Source organism: Lolium perenne, chromosome 6 (genome assembly GCF_019359855.2).
Source record: "Lolium perenne isolate Kyuss_39 chromosome 6, Kyuss_2.0, whole genome shotgun sequence".
NCBI classification, from domain to species: domain Eukaryota; kingdom Viridiplantae; phylum Streptophyta; class Magnoliopsida; order Poales; family Poaceae; genus Lolium; species Lolium perenne.
The window spans coordinates 68,136,385-68,159,684 of NC_067249.2; the positions used below are offsets into that span (position 1 = coordinate 68,136,385).

The following is a 23,300-nucleotide window of genomic DNA, read 5'->3' on the forward strand; positions in this document are numbered from 1 at the left end:
CACGAGCGCAAGGCAAATCGTGGGAAAGATATGACCAACAGCGAAAGCGGTAAAAGACTCAGGATATGAGTGAACCAATCTTAATCTCATGATCATAAAATATTAAAATATGAAATATAAATAGGGACTTAGCTGTTTGAGCGGAGTCAATGTCGGTCGTGGCGGTTTTTCTTCGGCGTTCCGTCGAGCCGGTGCGAGATTGATTGTCGCAGTGGTCCTGTCGGTGCGGATCCACCTACCAAAATTTAGGTGTGGATCCGACTTCCAAAAATTTAGGTGCGGATCCACCTACCAAAATTTTGGTATGGATCCGGCTACAAAAACATAGGTGCGGATCCGACTACCAAAAATGTAGGCGCGGATCCGGCAACCAAAAACATAGGTGCGGATCCGAGTACCAAAAACGTACGCACGGATCTGGCAACCAAAAACATAGGTGCGGATCCGACTACCAAAAAACGTAGGCGCGGATCCGGCAACCAAAAACATAGGTGCGGATCCGACTACCAAAAACGTAGGCGCGGATCCGGCTACCAAAACCAGAATTTGAAATTTCCGAGTCTAAGGCGGATTCTTCCGTGGAAAGCTCCAGCGACTCGGATCGGATATTTGCAGCTGCGTCCTGCTCGGCGGCGGTCGTAGCTACATTACTTACCAGTGCGTTTCCGTCGAAATCAACGGTCTCGCAGATGAAGATGTGGAACCCGCCCGGTTCCGGCCTCCAGACGCCGCTGGCCCCACGGTGGGCGCCAACTGTCGTTGCCTAATCGACGGTACCTCGGAGGAGGGATCCTCACGAGGGGGAGAAGAAGTAGGGGCCATAGGGCGGAGTGCACACGGGACGGTGGTACGCGAGTTACCCAGCTTCGGAACACCTGCACGATGACAGGGCCTACTGCTGCTTGTCTGGAATTATCTGGGCGCTTTCGTGTTGTTACAATGAGTTGTGGTTGTTCTGAACGTGCACGTGAACGTGAACGTGAACGTAGGGCTCCCAGGATCCGGCTTATAAAGGCGCACGGATCTAGGGTTTACATGGAGAGTCCTAGCCGGATTACAGGTTGCCTAACTACGGTACAAGGTCTTGCCGTGTACGTCAAGGATCTGCCTTCCTCCCTACGTCGTACTGGATCCGGGTTCCACATGGGCCTCCATGGATCCGGGTTACTCCTGGACCTCCATGGATCCGGGTTACTCCTGGGCCTCCATGGATCCGGGTTACTCCTGGGCCTCCATGGATCCGGGTTCCACATGGACCTTCACGGATCCGACTTCCTCCGATGGTCGGTTGGGATCCGGCTTCCCTATCCTGGGCTGGACTTCATCCTTTAGGATCAACAGCAACTGGGCTGCCCGGTGGGCCATAAGCCATCACCACCATCTGTGGGCCACCCGGGCTTGCCGGAATCGGACCATGTCGATGGTATACCTATGAAGTATATCCACAACACCGGGGGTTGAGCCACATATGCGTTTTCTTTTAGGGGACCATTCAAAAATGCACTTTTCACATCCATTTGATATAATTTGAAATTGTGGAAAGATGCGAATGCAAGCAAAAGACGAATAGCTTCAAGACGGGCTACCGGCGCAAAGGTATCCTCAAAATCCATACCTTCTATTTGGGCAAACCCTTGCGCCACTAACCTTGCTTTGTTTCGTATAACAATGCCATTCTCATCTTGCTTGTTCTTGAATACCCATTTGGTCCCAATGACATTGATGCGATGATCCTTGGGTCTCTCAACTAGAGACCATACTTCATTACGAGTGAAACACTCCAATTCTTCTTGCATGGCAATTACCCAATCCGGATCGACCAAGGCTTCATGTACCTTAAGTGGTTCGAAACTAGACACAAAAGCATGATGTTGACAATAAGTGATAAGTAATGCATGGTGTCTACGAGTTACCACTCCTCTTGAGATGCTACCAAGGACTTGATCCACTTTCATGTCACTTGCCCTTGTAGCGGCCTTGATCTTCCGAACGGTTCCTTCATGATCAATGAATTCATCTCTTGCTAGTACTTGATCATGAGGGACCACTTGAGCTTGATCATGAGTTGAGGATGTTTCTTGATCGTCATCATGATCTTGCTCCATGGAATGAGGATCTTCTTCTTGTTCTTCGGATTGAGACTCATCTTGAGTAGAGGATGGTTCTTGAGTTGCACTTGATGGTTCGGCTTGAGTTGAGCTAGGCTCCACTTGTGGCGTGCTTGAAACATCTACTCCATCATCTTGATCATCATTATGAACCTCCATGGGCCGGATGTGTCCAATGCCCATATGCTTGATGGCACTAGATGGATCATCATCATTACCTGCAACACATGGAACAACTTGCTCCACTTGGGAGCCATTATCCTCCAAGAACACCACGTCACAAGATACTTCAATAGTCCCGGAGGACCGGTTGTAGTATCTATAGGCGTGAGAGTTCTCCGCATATCCAACAAATATACCCTCTATGGTTCTAGTTTCAAATTTACCGAGCTTTCCTTTGTTGTTCTTAACAAGGCATTTGCATCCAAAGACACGAATATACATGACATTAGGCTTGTTACCGGTAAGGAGCTCGTATGGGGTTTTGTTGTGGAGGGGACGGAGGAAGAGCCGGTTGGAGTAGTGGATGGCCGTAGAGATGGCTTCTCCCCAAAAGTTGTGGGGTGAGTTGAATTCACTCAACATGGTTCTTGCCATCTCAATGATAGTCCGGTTCTTCCTTTCAACAACACCGTTTTGTTGAGGAGTGTATGGCGCCGAAAACTCATGCTTGATGCCCTCATCATCAACAAACTCTTGCATAGTGTAGTTCTTGAACTCGGTGCCATTGTCGGTCCTAATTGCCTTGATCTCGGATTCATACATACGTTGAGCTTTCTTGGCGAAGGTGATGAACTCTCTATGGGTCTCGTCCTTAGACTTAAGGAGAAAGACCCAAGAGTATCTTGAGTAATCATCAACAATGACAAGTCCATACTTGCTCCCACCAAGAGTATCATAATGTGATGGCCCAAAGAGGTCCAAATGAAGGAGCTCAAAAGGCCTAGATGTGGTAACAATACTCTTTATGGGATGCTTCTTCTTGAGTTGCTTTCCGGCTACACATGCACTACAAACACGATCTTTCTCAAAAGAAACGCCGGTTAGTCCCACAATATGCTCACCCTTTAGGGGTTATTTAAGATTCCTCATGTTAACATGACCAAGGCGGCGATGCCACAACCATCCTTCGTCATGCTTGGCCGCCATTAGACATGTGGAGAAGGAGGGGCTCTCTTTCGAGAGGTCAACCACGTAAAGGTTGTTCTCCACATATCCAACAAGGACCAATTTGAGATTGTCACTCCTAAAGACTTGCACATAATATTTAGTGAAATATGAATTGTACCCGGCATCGGCAAGATGATATATAGAAAGTAAGTTATAACCAAGGTGTTCAACAAGCATAACCGTCTCAAGGCACAAGTCCTTAGAGATTGCTACCTTGCCATACCCAAGTACCTTTCCCTTTGAGTTGTCACCAAAGGTAATGCTTGACTTCTTGTTGATATCTTCAATGAATTGATCAAGCACACCTTTTCCTCCGGTCATATGATTGGTGCATCCACTATCAAACACCCATTTTGGACCACCGGAGGAATACCCCTACAAAATCAAGTAGAGGATTTAGGAACCCATCGATTAATGGGTTCCTTTGCAATGGCAACAATATCTTTTGGTACCCAAATTGAGTACTCTCTATAAGCATAGCCATTAGGAGGGCCAACATAGTTAGCATAGACATCACCATAATAATCAACAAATAATATATAGTGATCGTTCGGTCCCGTGCGGTCACCACTAGTGGCTTTGCCCTTTGAGGCTTTGCCATTGTTAGTGACCTTCTTGTTCTTATCTTGAGCGGGTTTCTCCTTCTTGTAGTTGTTCTTCTTGTGGGACTTGGGAGTATATCCAAGTCCATACTTTTGATTGTTTGACCTTTGCTTACTCAAGAGGTCATCCAATCCCATCTTGTTCTTGGCGGTGGTGAACTTTGCAAGTTCCTTTGTTAGCCTAACATTTTCCTCAAGAATAGATGCTTGCTCACAAGAAGATTCATTAGGATGATAGTCGAGACCATATTTGGTCACCAAGGACTCAAGATATGCATTGGTCTCAACATGCAAAGAAAGTTCCTCTTGTAAACGAATATGTTCCTCAACAAGTTTAGCATGCTCACTAGTAAAGGAAATGGAGGAACAAGCAAGCTTTTCAACACCAATGGGATCCTTCATTGATCCAAGAGCCCTTTTGTAGGATTCTTGAAGTAGATAATGGTTCTCTCCAAGTTTCTTGAGCTCATCCTTGACAAGCTTGTTAGCTCTTTCAAGGTGGTCAAGATCCCTAGTGAGAGAAGCATGAGCAACTTCAAGTTCCTCCTTTAAGGCATTGAGCTCTTGGGTCAATAATTGAGCCCTATCAATAGTTTCTAGGTCCTTAACTTTATCAAGTTCATAAGTTTCAATTTGTTGCTTAAGGCCTTGAGATATGCACCTTTCGGTTTTTAGCTCTTGTCTTAGGAGATTGAATCTCCGTTCTTTCTCATTCAATTGATATTCTAATTCCTCAATGGACTCATCCTTTTCTTTGAGTGAGTCCATCAAGAAATCAAACTTGACAAGAGCTTCACCACGAAGGGTGCATCTAACATCATAGAGTTCCTTAAGCATAATTAATTCTTCTTGATCTTCGTTTTCATCATCAAGAACACTAGATAGGGAAGGTGGAGGTTCCATTACCTTGGTTTCCCTTGCCATAAGACAAGAGCCAATGATTGGAGAGGAGGGAGAGTCATCGGAGACATCATCTTGAGTTGTTCTTGCCATGAAGGAAGAGCCAACATCATTCTCCGTGAAGTAATCTTTGGAGTAGTCATATGTGAAGAGTGACCCGGGCTTAGAGAAAGCTAAACCGGCCACTCCGGCCTCCTTCTCCTCATCTTCCTCTTCTTCATCGGACAAGTACTCGGCCCCAACAAAAGCTCTTCCCTTGTTCTTCTTGTACCGATCGTTGATTGGGTTCGGCTTCAATCTTGGCTTGACCCCTTTGATGAACTTTGGCTTGTCTACCCTTTTCTCATAAGGGCACTCATTTGCAAAGTGGTTATCTTCATCACAATTGTAGCAAGTTCTCTTCTTCTTCTTGTCATTGAGGAGCATTGGGAACTTTGCCTTGTACTTCTTGGCAAAGAAAGCAAAGTCGGTAGCAATGTCACTAGTTGAAGTCATCTCTTCATCTTCTTCAATTTCATAGTCTTCTTTGCTTTCATGGTCGGCTCTAGCTTTGAGAGCAAGGTTGTGTGACGCTTCATGGTTGTGTGAGGCTTCATCAACACGGTTCATTGCCTTGAGCCTCTTTCCGGCTTTGGCCATGCTTTCATTGGCGGCCACATAGGAGACTAGATCATCGGAGTTGAGATCGGCACTCTTGGTCATGATTTGCAAGTTGAGTGCAAGGTTGGTGTCTTCTTGTTTGACGGCAATCATAGCAATGACCTTGGATTTTATGAAGGCTTCGTTCATCTCGAAGCCATCATTGTACTTCTCAGCACCAAGTCCCTTGACCCTTACTTTCAGAGCACCAAGCCTAGCATAGGCATCGGATACGGATTCTCCATCTCGAATCATGAACTGGTGGGCCTCTTGCTTTGCGGTCTCATAAAGAGCTGATTGAATCAAATCGGTTCCCTCTTGGAGTACTACGATCCGATCCCACAACTCTTTAGCGGAGACAATGTCATCGACTTGATCAAGAAGCTTGTGGTTGATGCCACTTCTAATCTTGTCACGTGCGGATGCATTGAGTTGACGGTTGTAGAACTCGGTGGAGGTCAACCGAGTAGGATCTTGTGGCTCCCGATGTCCATGAACAATGAGCTCCCATAGCTCCACACTGCAGCTGCGAATATGAGATTCCATAGCAGATTTCCAATGTGGAAAGTGAGTTCCATCGTAATGGGGAACGGTCCCACTATGGTTTATATGAGGCATGGGTGAAGTGTTTCTGGGATAGTCATGGTTTACATCATGGTAGGTTTCCTTAGAGGCCGAAGCCCCACTAGAAGTTCCACCCGCAGTTAGGTTCTTAAGCATGGCAGTCATTTCTGTCATTTGGTTTTGTAGCTCATCCTCCTTTTTCTTCTTCTCGGCATCATATGCCAAGAATCTAGATTTCATCTCTTTAACCGAAAGGTTAGAGTCGTCATCTAGACCCTCGAAGAGTTTATCCATCTCACTCTTAAGGCGGTGAAGCCCTTAATAAGAGTCCAGGCTCTGATACCAATTGAAAGTATAGAGATGGTAAACCTAGAGGGGGGGGTGAATAGGTTTCTACAAATTTTAATTCTTTCTTTGCAATATTAGGCTTTGCGGAATATAAAGATGAGCCTAATGCAAACTAGGTGAAGCAACCTATATGAAGATACAACTAACTCGAGCACGAAGGCTCTCACAGGCAGTTAAATCACAAGTAAGGAGTTCGGTTAGAGATAACCGATAGCACGCGGAGACGAGGATGTATTCCCGTGTTCCCTTGCTTTGCAACAAGGTACGTCACGTTTGGAGGAGTGGAGGTCCCACGAAGGATTCCCCGCGCCACGAAGGCTCACCCTATTCTCCGGAGCCTATCCCACGAAGGAATAGCTCACTCACTTGTGGTAGACTTTGAGGTAGCCTCCAAACCTTCACAATCTTGCCCGGAGCAAATCCACAGCCCGGATGCTTCCGGACTCCTCTTGCCCACCTAGGGTTTCCAAGGAACCCTAGGAAGCAAGCTTCTCAATGAATACAAGGGGGAATGAGATTTGCCTTGGTAGAACGGTAGATCGGGTCCTCCTCTAATGATTCCCCGGAGGGATTTGAGTTTGGGTGGAGGAGGAGGGAGATCTGAGGCTTTTGGTGTTTCTAGTAATGGAGTAAGAGAGAGAGAGCTCAAGAACAGCTTGTAGTATGTTGCCTGACTGTTCAGGGGTAGGAGAAGGCCTATTTATAGTGTTCTTCGAAATACGGCCGTTGGTCACTTGCCACATCAGCAGATTCGTCGAGAAACCCGGTCGACCGGATTTGGCGCCGGACAGGCCGGTCCACAGCCCGGTCGAGCCGGGACCCCACGGCCGGTCGGCGGTTTCCAACCGGAGCTGGGACCGGGTCTTGACCGGGCAAAGGCGTCTGAGGTTCTTGGATGGCGCCGGATGGCACAGGCGCAAAGTCCGGTTGCAGACCGGGCCGCTCGGTCTGGTGCCCGGTCAGACCGGGCCATGGACCGGAGCAGCCGGTCCAAAACCGGGCTGGCGACCGGACGCCGACCGGAGGGCTTGCCCTCTTTACTGGAACCTGCCCGGATGGCACCGGTTCTGGATCCGGTTGGTGACCGGGCTGTCCGGTGCCAGGGCCGGTCCGACCGGATCTGTGGATCGGCCGTGCTCAAAAAACTTGCTGATTTTTCGTCGAATTGGGGGGGTCTCCCGTTGCCTTTTTGTTCCATTGCTACACCATCATACCTCTTTGGCTAATACCTGAAAGTCATCTTGTAGACATGTATTAGTCCAAATACTCTAGCACGGTGTCATGGATACCAAAATAATGGATAAGGGTAAAATACCCTTACACCGTTCCACACCCAGAGCCCATTCCTGCGTTCGGTTGCAAACTGGAATGGAATGAAGTGGTTCCTTCAAATGGAATATTCCCTCTAGATCCGGAAAGAAGTGGTTCCTCCGATTTGGCCGGACGAGGTGGAACGGGTGACTGTCACACGCTAACTAATTAAGTTTAGCAATTATTAACCATGTTTAGCAATAATTAATCAAGTTTAGCACTACTTAATCAAGTTTAGAAAATAATTAATCGAGTTTACAATAATCGGGTGACTATCTCACCCATTCCATTCCATTCTCATCCCATTCCAAAACCGAATACGGGGATGGAACCGTTCCGTGACAATTTTTTTTGTCCAAACCGAACGCTGGGATGGAACGGTTCCGTGACAGTGGAATGGAATGGTTCCATTCCATTCCATCTCATCCCCAAACCGAACTCACCCTAGATGATTGATCCTCTGGTCTCCCACGTTCTTTCTTTTGGAAAGGTGACAATCGTGCCGTCCCACCACCTGTTGATGGTGCGGCCCACATGAGGAGGCTCTATGCACATATTGCCATTCCACAAGAAGATCAATTCTCTGACTGCAGTGGTGTAGCTGCAATCCAACAATAGGTGATGGACCATATGTAGGTGGATTATGCATATGGCTTGCATATGGAATCATGGGGCAATCCACGGATCGAGAGATTGTCTTGACTATAGTGTCCTTTCCATACCAGTTCAACACATGGAATATCCATATGCTTAAAGAACTTGAATATATATTTTCATCAATAAATCTTGTGAAAGAGCAAAGTTTTCACTCCATTTTTCTTGTGTGTTGGTTGACAACACGAGAACAGTTTATTCTATGCTAAGTGTGTAGGAATATTTGAAGATGCACATGGCGGTTTCGTAATTGATGTGGTTTATATAATAAATTTAAAGATCCAAACGGGTTGAACTAACATCAAATGCTACAAAAGTACGTGATGTTAGCAGAATCACCACATATAGAGCAAACTCTTCCTCAATCTAAGCACGCGTTAATGAATTTTAATTTGTTAGATTTCATTGCATATATTGTTAACTATTGTTGTTTTGGTGGATTTTCCTCTATATACTCAACAATGCAAAGTACTAACAAGCAATGATGCAAAACATGAAAGGTAAAAGCTTAAGCACAAAGCGACCATAAAATCAATTTTTTCCTTAAACCCTCAAAACTTCTTCCCCATTGGCATTATTGCTAAAATGGGCAAAAAACTTATAAGACAAATATACCGATAGTTCCTTCATAAGATATGCGATATGAGTGAAATCAAATGCATTTCTCATGATGTTAAAGTTTTCATCGCGCGGCAGTGTCTAGTAGCAGCAGGTCCTAGACAGTCTGCTAGATAGTTTAGCCGGAGCCGGCCTGCAGGCTCCACAGCTAACATGCTAGGATGATGACGTCGGCAACAGCGTTGGGCGTCAGACTGGGGCTAGGCGCGTGGACTGCCGTTAGTAATGCGAGATCGTACAACATCTACGAGAAGCTAAGCTACCCGTGGCGACGACGATGGTCCTCCTCCGTGGTCGTCACGATCTCCTCCAGGTCATCGATGGGCTGCGGCCGCTCGGTGGGCATGCTGGAGCTCTCGGCAAGGTGCTGCGCTGCCCTGGCCTCGGCTGCAGCCTCCTCGGCGTCGCCGCGGCGGGAGCTGTGCCTCTTCTTGCTGAGGAACGGGATGCGTAGGTGCTGGTGTGGGTGCTGGTGCTGGTGCGCGTGCGCGTGTGTGTGCGCCGGCAGCGACGTGGACTTCTTCTTCACGTCCGTCGCCCAGCTGTGTACGGACACGTGCACGTGCTCGCCGAACGCCTGCAGCTTGATGTCGCCGCCCATCTGAAATGATCGTCCACCATCCAAAACAGTTTTAACAATCCGCTACTCTCAGTTGGAGCTAACCAGTCAAGTAGTGTTCCTGGTAAATTAATGGCGATAGAGTGAGATCTTACGTGGGTGACAATGGCGTATAGCGGCAGGGTGCTGTAGCTGCAGAGCACCTGGACGACGATACTGCAAGTTCAACGCAGAAACATACTTGTCAGCTGTGTATCATGCATATAGAAATGGATCAAGGAGGAATTGGAGATTTTTTACTAACCCAATGGCAAGTCTGGGAAGGGCATATGATTTGTTCTCCATGATGCATGAATCAAACCCATATGTTGCCTGCAATGTTTACCAATTAATTAGCCCCATGGTTCTATAGTTGTGTGCATTTAGTGCAAATTGCAGACCTAGACAGGCAATAATTTACAAAAGCATACCAAGACCCAGAAGAAAAATCCCATCTCAAAGGAGTTCTGGAACAGGATGAAATGAATCAGATGGAGCACAACCCGAGGATTGCTGAACCAGAAGTGCTCCTTGGCTGGCTTATTCCAGGGGTTTGCAGTTGCTTCATCCGGACACTCGGCTGCTTCTTGAGCCAACCGAGTGCTGATGTACTCCAGCTTTGTGCCAACGATGAGCAGAAGCTGCAAGTTTATTTATCCCAAGCAGTTAGAGTCTCCTCTATCGTGGTAACTAAAAATGTTTTTACCGGAGTGACAGTTTTTGAGGTACTTACAATTAAGGGCAGGAAAGCCAGCCAGAAGTATGTGTGCCACCCTTCATTGACAGTAAATTAAAAGGCATCAGTGACAAAAAAGCAAGCTAGTTCATAAAACTCCGTAGATATCTTATTACTCCCTCTATACCGGTTTATTAGGCTGACACGTAGTTTAAGAAAAACACCATAAATTTAGTTAAAAAATACGAATTAAATGTCACAAAAATTATATTATTGGATTCATATTCAAAGTATGTTTTCAATGGTATAATTTTTATGAGATATAATTTATATTTTATTGACCAAATTTATAATCAATTTTTTTCTCAAACTACGTGTCGATCTAATAAACCGGTATTACGATTCCTTGGATTAATGAATCGTGAACCGAGTATGATGACTTGTAGTGTTGGAAATAGTGATGTTCATATGGTTACAAGTCCATTTTTTCATCATTCTTTTAGAATCAGTATATCTTGGCAGCAAATTAATGTGATGTGACCTCCGTGATGCCAGCAGATAAATGAAAACACTTGTTTTCAGAGGTTTATGATGGCTACCATTTATATTCAGCAGCAGGAAGACGATGACGAAAAGCCATAGGTACCAGCTGCATGTGCGTGAGAATCATTAGAAAAACTAAATATATTTTTCTGAAGCAATCAAAGTTGGATCTCTACCCATTACTAACCTGATTCCAACAATTTCTTTGAAGTCATGCTCGAGAGCGCGAACCATGTACTTGTGGAAATCAAAGTCTGGACGATTTGGGTAGTGTCGCTGGGAGGGAGAGAAATGACAAGTGTACTATTAGCTTCACTAAGAAAATCGGGGAACTTATGATTGAGCAGAAGTTACTACAAGTACATCTTACCTGAACAAAAGCTGCTCTGAGTACTTGATAATCTGGTTTACCAACAGAATTGTAAAACTGCTTGAAGAATGGAACCTGAAATCATATAGGAATAAAATCTTTGGAATCAGCATATAGATGGCATACCGAGTTTATAATTTGAATGTGGGAAAATATTTGAACATAAAGAATGCTAACATAGAACTATGTAGCAACTAGGATACTCGATCAAAACAAATGTTCATTGCATTAGATGCTACATAAGTATTTGGTCATGATGTTGCCTTTTTGCAAAGGGACACGTAAAATGACAACAGAAGTGCAGGCTAAGCGCCACTGCACTTTGTGCTCATGCCATTGATACCTTAATATCATATAGCTTTCAGACCATAGTAAACTTTAGTTGACAATGGACCAAATTCAAGTGTTTACTCATTTTCCACAAATCACAATTTGACCACACAACGGACGGTAGTTATCTTTCATGAATAACTTAGTCACAATGCCTCCCGTATTTAGTTGCATTTTTTTCGATAAGGAGTATATATTAATATCAAGAAGATACCAATTACACTTAGCCTCTGCAACAACGCAATACTCTAATAGCATTACGGATGCACACAACCAAAAAATAGAAAGAAAAATTACATAAAAGAAAAGTCCCGCTACGGTATTCCAGCCATAGCAACAACGGTACATCCACCACCAAGACAACACCTGAATTCTAGGCTCTCCAAAAGCGATGCCTCCAAGAAGGTAACAATGCACAAACACCATCGTCGTCCAATCATAAGATATTAGGTTTTCACCCTGAAGATAGTCTCCGCTTTCAAAACAATGCTTCTAATAAGGTCATTGCCAAGCACAACCAGTTAAGGCCAGACATTGGATTTTTATCCCGAAAGGTAAGACTCTGAACTTCACCTGTATTGCCGCCCCCTCTTGCATACTGCTGTTGCGAAACTCAGAATACCAAGCAAGTCCCTCAACAGCGTTAAAAAACTTGAACCTCTATAGCAAGTCCTCCAATCCGGCCCTCATGGTATTCTCCGCCTCTAACTTCGCCATGGAGCATGTTTTCATATGGCAAGAAAGAACAGAGCTTCGTGATACTCCCTCCAGAACCAATCGGTTGGAATAAAAGCATGGGTGCATCCGACCGAATATCACCGATCCAGCAAACTCCAGGCAAAAAAAGCGTTGTTACATCCGCCAGCGGAGCTTTCCGGAACACACCACTCCGGCCAGATCAAGAGGGACTGACTTCAGGAAGGTCTCCATCTTCGCATAAGAAAGGCCTTAGGACCACCAACTTTATTTATGCCAGGCCAGCAGCCCCCATGCCACTAACCGGCTTCGGAGAAGACGAACGAGCATGGAATCCGGCACGGTTGCTGGGCAACAGGCGAGTAGCTAGCAGACCTGCAAAGGAACAACAACGACAATGCGCACGATCCTTCGCCAGGTTGCAGACGCCATCCCGGGCGCGAGCAACTGCGGCCCACCTGGCCCAGATCGGGCCCAGATCCCCCGACTTTGACGACGACGCGCTGCCGCCGACCTCCTTCGACCTGTTCGTCAACGAGGCCGCCGAGGCGGGCGCCACCACCGGGGCCGGGGACGACAGCCGCGTGCACCTCCGCGCGCAGCAGCGCAATGGCAGGAAGACGCTGACCACGGTGCAGGGGCTTAGCAAGGGCTACGACTACGCCAAGGTGCTGCGGGACCTCAAGCGGGAGCTCTGCTGCAACGGCACCGTCATCGAGGACAAGGAGCTCGGCAACGACATCCAGCTGCAGGGCGACCACCGCAAGAAGGTCGCCGCCATCATCGCCAAGGCCGGGCTCGCAAAGATGGACTGCATCAAGGTCCACGGCTTCTAGTCAAGCGCGTCGTCTAGATCGGCCTAGACCTTGCGCTGCCCCACGCTGCACCGCTGCCCACCACGCCACCTCGGACGCTCGCCTTCACCGCCTCGGCCTACCGCACCGCCGCAGTCCTCCACATCGCCATCTCTCCGTGCGAAGAGGAGGCAAGAGAGGTCTGCCCGCCTGCCCTCCGCCTTCGGCGGCCGGGCGCCGCCACCCCTGCCGGCCACCCCTGCCGGCGCCGGCGGCGGCAGCGGCAAGGGGAGCTCGAAGATTGGTTGTTTGGCGGGGTGTGGGGCGCCCTCCGGAACCGCCCGCACGAGCGGCCCGGGAGGGAGATTTAGTTGCATATGCAGCTATGTATTTTAAAATGTAAACTTCAAAAGCATTAAGAAATCGATACCACTCTAAAAAAGGCAGTTTGATTGTACTTTGGTGCACCCAAATAATTCATTGGTTGGGAACATGAATGGTAGAAAAAGAGAAAACTGAAATCCATTTTATTCTCATGCCGTCTTCACATGTATCACGAATAAAGGATTTACCACTGACTTAACACCAATCGAGAAGCATAATAAGAGGGTCAGATTACTTACAATCCATCTTAAAGCAGATGATTTCATCCAGCTCGACCCCTTTTCACGCTCCTTGAGACTTCCTTCTTGAATTTCTTTCTCCCATTTATCCCATTTTGTCATCTACAAGAGGTCACCCCAAATTTGTTACCTTGACTAACATGTCATGCGAAACTCATATTCATCGACAATAATAGTAATTATACCTTGGCTCTGCCAAGTACAAGTGTTGTAACGCAGAAGAGAACATGGACCACACCAAGTACAAAGATAAAGATGTGCAGTTGATGCAAAGCCTCTTCAGATAGCATGGGAACTTCGCCCTGCATAAGTGCAAAAATAATGTTTCAGAATGACTTGGGACTGGCAATGTCTGTCAATTACAATTAAATGGAAATAACTAGGTTCTGCTACTACTCACTACTCAGAGTACATCAACGATAGTAACTATCAAAGAAAATCAGGAAACAACTAAATATCCATTTATCCACTACAGCCAAATCTATAGGGAACAGTGAACAACACTAAATTGAACTCAAGTACTAATTTGATTTCTTTATACTTCATGGTCTACCTTTATCTTGCAAAGTTTGGCAGCATCTTCGCTGGCTTTGGACGAGTCTGCGATGCAGGGAAGCATGATACGTGCAGCACTCTCCGGTATGCAGATGTGATTGATGAGATTTTGGAAGACGCTTAGTAGGAAGGAAATGAAACCCAGAATCATCAACTCTGCACAAGTAACGGACAAATAGATTAGGTAGCGAAGAAACTGTACTATGCAGTTGTCGAGCCATGGAAATGCTTTTCGGTTGGTATCTGATGTTACTTTTCATATTGATTGTATTCAGTTCAGGTATGCAGTTTCCATCAGGAAAAGAAAATAGGTGATGATAAGATCTTATCTTAAGGTTGTGATAACCAAGATGTGCGGGGCAAGTGAGGTGATGATATCGGACGGATAAAAGAAGTTATGCAGCATATTTAACTAACAATTAGGATAAAACTACTACCTTCTTTGACTTTCTGCAGGGCTGAAAACAGTGCTTCCTGGCCATTGAATTTGAGCACCTGCACAAGGAAAAAGGCTGAGTAAAGGCAAACCAGACAGGTATTACTGCACATGGAAATCATGGCTCAACAGCAATTTCCTCAACAGTACTATGCCGCACTAATGGTGCTTGTACAATTGTCTCCCTTATCATAGGTCGCTAATCTTGGGAAGAAAGTACATCCAGTTTCCCACAAAAAATTCCTTCACACCAATGAGTTGCGAAATATCAAACAATCTAAACTTTGCGTTAGCATATCACTAGAAAGAGTAATACTACATCTATCCATAAAAGGATGTCGGAGATTTGTCTAAATTTGAATTTAGACAAATCTCGGACATTCTTTTACGGACGGAGGGAGTATTAGAAATGTGCATGCCCAGCAAAGGAAGACTAGATATGATCAGTAACGGCGGAGTAACAGCAACAAGGGGAAAATAAGTAATTAGCAGCAGAGCAAAGAAGTTAGGGAGGGAGCATGCAGCAATGAAGGTAAGTAGTGGTGCATGCCTTGCCGAGGCGGTGGAGCAGGCGCTCGGCGGCGAGGGAGATGGCGACTATGATGAGGCAGACGGCGGCGACCACCCACGTCGGCGTGAGCGCCAGCGACTGCGCCTCCTCCGCCTCCCCCATTCTTGTCGACGACTGGACCCCTCCTAGCTTCTCCCTCCTGGGCTCCTAGCTAAGTCGAGGATGCTACCCGCACCATGTGGCTGCTATAAATGGGGGCGCGGCACACGGTGGTGGGGGTAGCAGCGACCGGTGCCACGAGCCGGCTCTGCGATGCGGCGGGGACAGCGACCCCAGCTCAGCAGCTCAGCCCCAACCACGCCATGAGATGAGAGCGAGCGGCTTGTCCGCTGGCGGGAGGGGCTGCACGTGAAGCCAGGCTTCCTTCGCTTTCGAATTTTGTTCGCTCGCGGAACTCGTGTGGATATTTTTTTCCCTCCGAGTGAGAGCGAGGGGACGAAGAGGCCGGCCGGAAAGACCTGGCCGCGTCGTCATTGTATATGTGCGCCGGGGCCCGGTGGTCCCGGCGGCGTGGATCAATTGCGAGCAGAAAAATGGAAACGAGGCTCGGAGTTGACGTACTCCTGGATGGAATCTCATCTCGTCGCTGCTGATTGAGTGGTGGTGGAGTAGAGCGCAAGAGAGATGCGATAGGCAGATCGTGGAAGAAGTAGCGCAGGTGGAAACGTCCAGATCTTTTTGCCTCCTCTGACATGTCTTGTGTACATCAGGCCGCGCGCGGGACCTGTCCTGGAAATGTGCATTTTCTCTAGGTTGTGATGGATGAATGTCGTGTTGGTTAGGAGAATCAACACTAGGAGGCAAACAGGGGTGCTCCTCAAGCTTGATCTTACGCGCCCCTTCGACACCATGTCATGGGCGTTCTTGTTCGAAGTCTTGAGACAGATGGGTTTTGGCGCCAGGTTCCTTAAGTGGATCGCCTTGATCCTATACACTGCTAATACCAGGGTGACGGTCAATGGAGTCCCCGGGGATAGAATTCAGCACACACGAGGTTTAAGGCAGGGTGATCCAACATCACCGCTGCTCTTTGTGATCGGAATGCAAGTCCTGTCGAGCTTGGTGGCCAAGGCAGTGGAAGAGGGGCTGTTCAGTGACCTGGCAGGCATCTCCCCGATGTAAAGAGTGTCCATCTATGCAGATGATGTTGTGCTTTTCTTCAGGCCAGACACACAGGAGCTGTCGTTGATCAAACAGATGCTGAACATGTTCGGGGAAGTGTCAGGACTTCAGGTGAACTATCAGAAAACGGGAGCCACTTTGATCAGAGGTTCGGAAGAAGACAAGGCTAGAACGCAAGAGCTATTGGGATGCCAGAGCACTCCTTTCCCCATCAAATACCTCGGCCTACAGCTGGCTCTTAGGCCATTGACGAGGGCAGAGTGGCAGCCCCTCCTGGATGCGGTGATCAAGGTTGTCCCATCTTGGTAGCGAGGCCTTATTGATAGGGCTTGGCGCCTGGTGCTTATCAAATCGGCGATGATGGCTCGTCCAATTCACCACATCTTGGTGGATGAGCCCCCGGCCTAGTTAGTAGAGGAGATATCCAAGCATCTGAGAAGCTTCTTTTGGGTGGGGAAGAAACAAGCTAATGGAGGCCATTGTCTAGTAGCGTGGGAAAACGTTTGCAAGCCGACGCGTTTCGGCGGTCTAGGAGTGAAGAATCTGCACTTACAGGGAGTGGCGCTTAGAGCGAGATGGGAATGGCTGCAGCGAACAGATGCAAATAGGCCGTGGCAAGGTCTGAAGCTCAACAGGGACCAGAGCGCGCTCGCGGTTTTCCAAAGCCTCGCCAAGATATCATTGGGGAACGGCAAGATGATATTCTTTTGGGCTGACAGATGGCTGAATGGGCGCAAGGCTGAGGATATTGCACCCTTGGTGGTTTTGGCGGTCTCGACCAGGAGAAGGAACGCCCGACGCGTTTCGGAGGCGCTCATCGACAACGCTTGGCTAGCGGATATTGATCCAAACCTATCTGTCGAGGGTTGGGCGTAGTGCATCAGTTTGTGGGCCGGAGGCTGTGGACACTATGCAAATGAATACCGAGGAACCGGATCGCTTTGCTTGGACGGGAGCTGCCAATGGGGAGTACAATGCCAAGGACACTTACATGCTTCTTTGTCGGGGCGAGGAGGTCTTCACCATGCACAAGCCGCTTTGGAGGTCCTTTGCACCTCCCAGTTTCAAAATCGTCGGATGGCTTGCCCTCAGGTACCGGATTTGGACCTCGGATAGGAGATTCCGCCATGGTCTGCAAGAGCACACAGCCACATGTTTCACCTGCCTACAGGATGAAGACACGATGGATCACGTGCTCACGCAATGCCCTTACGCTCGCCAAGTCTGGTTCGAATGCTTGTTGGCGGCGGGGCTAAACATCCTAGAGCCTCACAATGATAGCTCCTTGGAAGCCTGGTGGAGTGCGGCGAGAGAGCTGGTACACATGAAGGATAGAAGAGGGTTCGATACCCTGGTGCTTCTTACGGCTTGGCTTCTCTGGAAGCAAAGAAACGCCATAGTGTTCAACAACACTTCGCATCAATGTAATGTCCAACAGCTAGTCACTAGGATTAAGGAGGAGTTCAGCACTTGGAGAGCAACTAGAGTAGGAGGGAGTCCCAGGGTGCCGCGAGAGTAGGCTAGCCTGTGTGTTGGAGTTGGCCGGACTCGTTGTTCGCAATGTTGCTCCGGCTTCTTGTATATCTGTTGCTCCCCTTCTATAAAGATCTGGTACACCATTGGCGTACCCTCGAAAAAAAGAATGTCGTGTTGCTGATGGTAGTACCTGACTCGAACTGTGTTAATGTCGAGCTATATGTTGAAATGCTCCCTCGGATCAAATTACTTGTTGCAGCATTTTTCCTAAAATCAGTTTAAATTCGTTGAATATGTGATAAGTAGTTGGATCAGAGGAGTACTTTCATTTGTCGAAAGATACGCGGGATACTATCAACATGCCGCCCGCATACAATCGAAGTGCTGCCAAAATTCGCATAGCAAAGCTAGATGCAAAATAGTACTCCCTCGGATCTATAATAAGTGTTGTATGTTCAATTCATTTTTTTCCAAGAAAAATCAACAATATATTGATCATCGTCCATAGCAGTAGAAAGATTCCAAATTAAAAGTAATAAAAATAAAAAATTGATCTTCAAACCTAAGTGTTGTAAATTTAGTTTATTTTTTAATTGAATTTGAACTAAAGTCACGATATTTATTTTGAATCGGAAGGATCTGATCACGAGGTTGTTAACAGTCAACCAATGGCAAAGAAGGTACCCACCACATGAGCAATTCGCTTGGGGCATATAACAAATCAAGAATTCGATCTTCTTGACGCCCTTCCACATGCGTGACTTCTGAGTCATTGTCAAAGTATTCAACTTGGCTGCTCCTTCTTGAGCGAGCATCTTTTCTTGCACTACCTCTACTAGTTCTATATATGACCTCAAGTAAACTATAGTCAGGCATCTTGTATATTATTCCCATCCTTCCACACGAAAAAATATCGCCTTAGATGCAAGAAACCAGTTTTACATAATTTTAGGTTTTCAGTTTTAAGCAATTATCCCTTCACAAAAAACACTTGAAGTGAAAGCACCTTTCTAGAGAAAAAAAAGGTTCAAAATTGAGTTTGAAGCAACTTTAGGAATGCAAAAGCCTTGGGAATGCATCATGTTCATATATCTGAGATTTAAATTACGTACTTCACAAGGCTCGCGTCTTGGCTAGAATCGGACATGTATTAATGTGGTAGCATCTGATCTTTTGGCTCATGTGTCACATCATGTGTACACATCTCGCCTGAAACGTGGTACCTTCGTAGTTGAATGCTGCATCTGGAAAACAATGTGATAGGGTTGACGCTGGGTGGGAGTAGGCTTTCATTGCTCTTTATAATACAGTACATGGCGCACATGGTATAGTTGACAGCTACCGTATCAATGATATGATAAGTTTTTTTTGCGCAAAATGATATGATAATTACATTAACATGCATCACATAATTATTCCTAGGTTGCATCGAGGGAAACTAGTGGCGGTGAAGCACATGATGAATTATGGAGATGCTGGATGACCTAAACAATAGTGCCACTTTTCTTGTGACACCTTGACACCGCTAAAAACTTGTTCGATGGGTGACAAATCAACCCTATAAAATTCACCTCAACAAAGTCCTCAAAGAAGAGTTTCCCTCATTATCATCTCGAGTTAGTTTGCACACGTGTTGCTAGTCATTTTTGGTTGACGGGCTGCCAATTGCAAGATTTTTCTTGAGACTTGGACCGACATGTTCGAGGAGTCAGAAACCAAAGTACTCAGGCTACACAGCAGGGGCACACGTGGATCGACGTGCATGGATCAACTCTGATACCAAGACCTAGTGGATTCTGGCTCCAATACGAGGATCACAAGGAACTTGTCTAGTTTGAAATAGGAGTTTAATCTGAATTCAAACATTGTAAACGCGTGGATCTTGTAGTCCATGCACGACAAGATCATCCGCCCAATATATATCTGAGGGGTGATGGCCAACTGAGTTAGGCAACTCAAACAAATCAATACCTTCAATACAATCTAGTTTTTCCCTACACATTCGTGCTTGCTTCTGCTCTTCGATGGCTTCACATTGATTTACATTATCTTTGGAAACTGAGTAGATTGAACTATCGTGCTTATCACGCTTCTGGTCGGCCTTCTTCATGCATCGGGCCCGCTATTGAGCGAATGAGGGTACACATGTAACGTGTTCGTGTGAGAACACACTTTTAGCAACTCCGCTGCTAAAGCGCTCGCTCCTTCAAAACGATCAGCCAGACCGCTAATTATTTGTCCTTTGGTGTTTTTTTAATTTCTTTTAGCATCTTCCGTTGGTGCTATTTGCATATTTCACCCCCCTGTCCGGCTATCCGTCTATAGCACACGTGAAGCAACACCAAATCCCCTATTCCAAGCCCATATAGTACTATGAGGTCCACGCACAAGAGAAAAATTAGGCCCAGAAGCTGGAATCCCATTCAGAAACTAAGATTTTTATTAGTTCATCAGGAAAAAGGAATCAACAAGGGATCGGCACGCACACTTACGATCAGAACAGAACATTTCGTTCCCTAAGAAAAACATATCGTTTTGTTTCTGGCTTTCTGTTGCGTTTGTGTTGGACGCCTGCTTGTTGGCCGCTACTGAGGGCTCCAATCCACAAGACCAATATCCGAGATAATTGAATTGAGAAGGGCGCAATTACCAACGCAGAAGCAAAAAATTAGAGCGATTGGTGAATGCTGTTTTATTATTCCTCTGATAGGATTTGTTTGGCTAGTGCCATTGGCCCAGGCGGCGGTAGTTGGGAGCCGTCGATGCAACGCTTAGGTTTGTCTTTGACCAAAGTCTTTTCCTCCATCTTGCTTCTGGTATTCTTTGATTGCATCATTAGTTGATTACTTTCATTGTATTGCACGGTCATGTAATTTGGGGTATTTGACTATGAAGATTGTCTTGAACCTACCGTCGGATCAAATCCAAGCAAGAAACAACTGATCTGATTTGTATGTCACCTATCCCTAGTGCATGTATTTACTCCGAATCTAGAGGCATGTACAGGTTAGCATATCCTAGGGTGACACCGGGTGTGACTCCACGCGCCGCCGCCAAATCCCCTCGCTGCTGCTGCTCCCCACGTCGCCCTTGCCGCCGACCCTTGCCGCGGTGATGGTGGGCCCTGCCACCAAAGGTGGTTTGGGGGCGGCAGTCGTCGGGGATGGCCGCCATGGCTGCTAGGGCGGGTGTGGCCGGCTCATTTTCGTGCAGCAACCAGGGCAGCGCCCTTGGTTGGGGTGGTGGTGGAGATCCTTGCCCGACGGCTCCATGGCTGGTGGTGAAGAAGCAGGGCCGACGGATGGTGTCCGTAACCTCAGATCTCGATCTGGGTACCCCTGCCACTGCCCCGATCCTCTTTGCTGCATGGTTGGGCCGGATCCGGTGGGGGATCGAACCTGCTCGGCCGCCTCCTTTCCCAGTGCTCGTCTAGCCTCAGGGCTGCTGGTAGGGTTTGGTGCGGCTGCTTGCAGGTTTCTGGTGGTGGCGTGGGGGCTGCTCGCAAGGCTTGAATAAAGGTGGTGATCCTAGGATTCTTGTTTTGCGAAGATGAAGACCTTCCGGATGCCGACCCTTCTTCATCTATATGGAGTGATGAGTTCCGGAAGGCGCCACTGACGAATGGAACAGTGCATCTTTTGCCTGGAGTTTGCTGGATCGGGTGGTATTTGGTCGCGCGTACCCATGCTTTTATTCCGATTGTTTGGTTCTGGAGGGAGCGACGGGAAGCTCTGTTCCGTGTTGCCATCAGTTGACATTCTGGTCATGGTGAAAATCAGAGGCGGAGAATATCATGAAGGCCGGATTGGAGGATTAGCAATGTAGGTTCGAATCTCTGTGATGTTGAGGGACTTGCTTGGTGTTCTGGTACTCTCAGCAACAATATGCAAGTGGGGGCGGTAACACATGTGAAGTTCAGAGTCTTACCTTTCAGGGTGAAAATCCAAGGCCTCGCCTTAATTGGTTGTGCCTGACAATGACCTTGTTGAAGACATTGTTTTGAGAGCAAAGACTATCTTCATGGTGAAAACCTAAGATCTTTTGATCGGGCGATGACTGTGCTTGTGCACTGTTTCTCTTATTGGAGGCGTCGCTTTTGAAGAGCCTGGAGTTCAGGTGTTGTCTTGGTGGTGGATGTATTGTTGCTGCTAGGGCTGGAACACCATAGCTGGAATTTTTTCTTAGTTTTCTTTTTAGTTTTTGGCTGGGTGTGCATCTGTATTACCATTAGGGTAGTGCGTAGTTGCAGAGGCTAGGTGTAATTGATATCTTATTGATATTAATATATTCACTTTATCGAAAAAATCCCTAGTGCACTCGTAAAATGATTATCAATTGTTTTTCACCAAAAAAATTACGAACTGTACACAACAGCATAAAAATGAATTAAATATGCTAGGAAAGGCTAAGACTTAACGCCCCTATACCGAAATCCTGGCTCCAACCCTTGATCAAAATATCTTGGCCCATAAGATCCTCAAACCTAGAGAACTCAACATTGATAATATCATCAAGTTTGTCTTTGTTGGTTGAGATATGCGTCGAATATGTGTACGACTAGTGCTACGGTTGGACTTGTAATTATGTGGAAGGTTACGTGTTGTAGTCGAACTCTTGTAACGTGGCCTAATATATAAAGGTACCAGGAGTAGCTAAAATATACTAGACGCAAGTTGTAGGTTAGACACAAGATTGATTTCTGGGACGATCTGATGCCCGTGGCAGGGGTGCTGGACTGGCGTGGCATTGTTGATCTGAAGTGTCTGTGTCACCTTGACAGGCTTGTCGTCGACGGTACCGTGATAGTACCTGAGGAGGAGCGCCCGTAAAGCATGCCCCGCAGATGTAGGAGTTCGCTGAACTGCGTTACCAAATCTCGGCGTCGTTTGCTGTGATTGGTTGTCCTCGGTAGATCGATTTGGTGCCTCCGACTTTAACAAGTGGTATCAGAGCGAGGTTGAATTGGAGGTCGTGGATTTTTTGATCTAGAGAAATTCGATGATACAAGGTCGAAGATCGAGTTGTGGCGCCCGGTGTGATCGCTGATGCGATGAGAAGTTCAGTGTTGTTGATCTAGAGAAAGTCGATGATACAAGGTCGAAGTAGCAGCGGAGCTCATTATTAATGGTTCAAGTCCAGGTATACAGATGTTCGAGCGTGACCGTTTCAAGATGGCGAAGGTCATATTCACCAATGAGGAGATTGTTGAGATATGTGTCATATCTGTAGGAGTAGTGCTACGATTGGAATTATAATTATTTGGAAGTTTACGTGTTGTAGTCGAACTCGTGTAACTTAGCCTAATATATAAAGCCATCAGGAGTAGCCACTAGACGTAAGTTGTAGGTTCGACATAAGGTAGATTTTCAGAAATGGTCCGACGCCCGTGGCAAGGGTGCTAGACCGACGTGGCGTTATAGATCTGAAGTGTCTGTGATGAGGACATCCCTACCTCACTACTACCTCCGTCATTACCAACTGAAGATGAACCTGCTGTGAAGCTCAAGTCCAATGAAGTCAGGATTGGACCAATGACACGAGCTCATGCGAAGCTACTTAAACAACAGGTGAACTTGTTCCTAAACGATACCTTGAT

General features: G+C 46.8%; 2 protein-coding genes across 2 annotated transcripts; one reads left to right on the plus strand and one right to left on the minus strand.

Annotated features, from left to right (window-relative positions):
• Nucleotides 1-8,822: 8,822 nt before the first annotated feature.
• Nucleotides 8,823-15,275, minus strand: LOC127307588 (MLO-like protein 13). Its single transcript, XM_051338321.2, has 13 exons — nt 15,086-15,275; nt 14,537-14,594; nt 14,098-14,255; nt 13,730-13,846; nt 13,545-13,646; nt 11,102-11,176; nt 10,919-11,007; nt 10,788-10,837; nt 10,246-10,286; nt 9,944-10,153; nt 9,778-9,845; nt 9,629-9,689; nt 8,823-9,515 (listed from the first exon to the last, which is right to left on the minus strand). The coding sequence occupies exons 1-13, from the start codon at nt 15,206-15,208 to the stop codon at nt 9,174-9,176; spliced, it is 1,494 nt and encodes a 497-aa protein (XP_051194281.1). The 5' UTR covers nt 15,209-15,275; the 3' UTR covers nt 8,823-9,173.
• On the plus strand, nt 12,421-12,963 carry LOC127307589 (protein translation factor SUI1 homolog 1-like). Its single transcript, XM_051338322.2, has one exon. It carries the CDS (start codon nt 12,421-12,423, stop codon nt 12,961-12,963), a length of 543 nt encoding a protein of 180 aa, XP_051194282.1.
• Nucleotides 15,276-23,300: the final 8,025 nt, after the last annotated feature.

Coding starts and splice junctions, on each gene's coding strand:
- LOC127307589 (XM_051338322.2), top strand. CDS start 12,421: ATGCCACTAACCGGCTTCGGAGAAGACGAACGAGCATGGAATCCGGCA.
- LOC127307588 (XM_051338321.2), bottom strand. CDS start 15,208: ATGGGGGAGGCGGAGGAGGCGCAGTCGCTGGCGCTCACGCCGACGTGG. Junction 13,647..13,729: donor TTGTACTTGGCAGAGCCAAG/GTATAATTACTA, acceptor GACCTCTTGTAG/ATGACAAAATGGGATAAATG. Junction 10,154..10,245: donor TGGCTTTCCTGCCCTTAATT/GTAAGTACCTCA, acceptor ATAAACTTGCAG/CTTCTGCTCATCGTTGGCAC.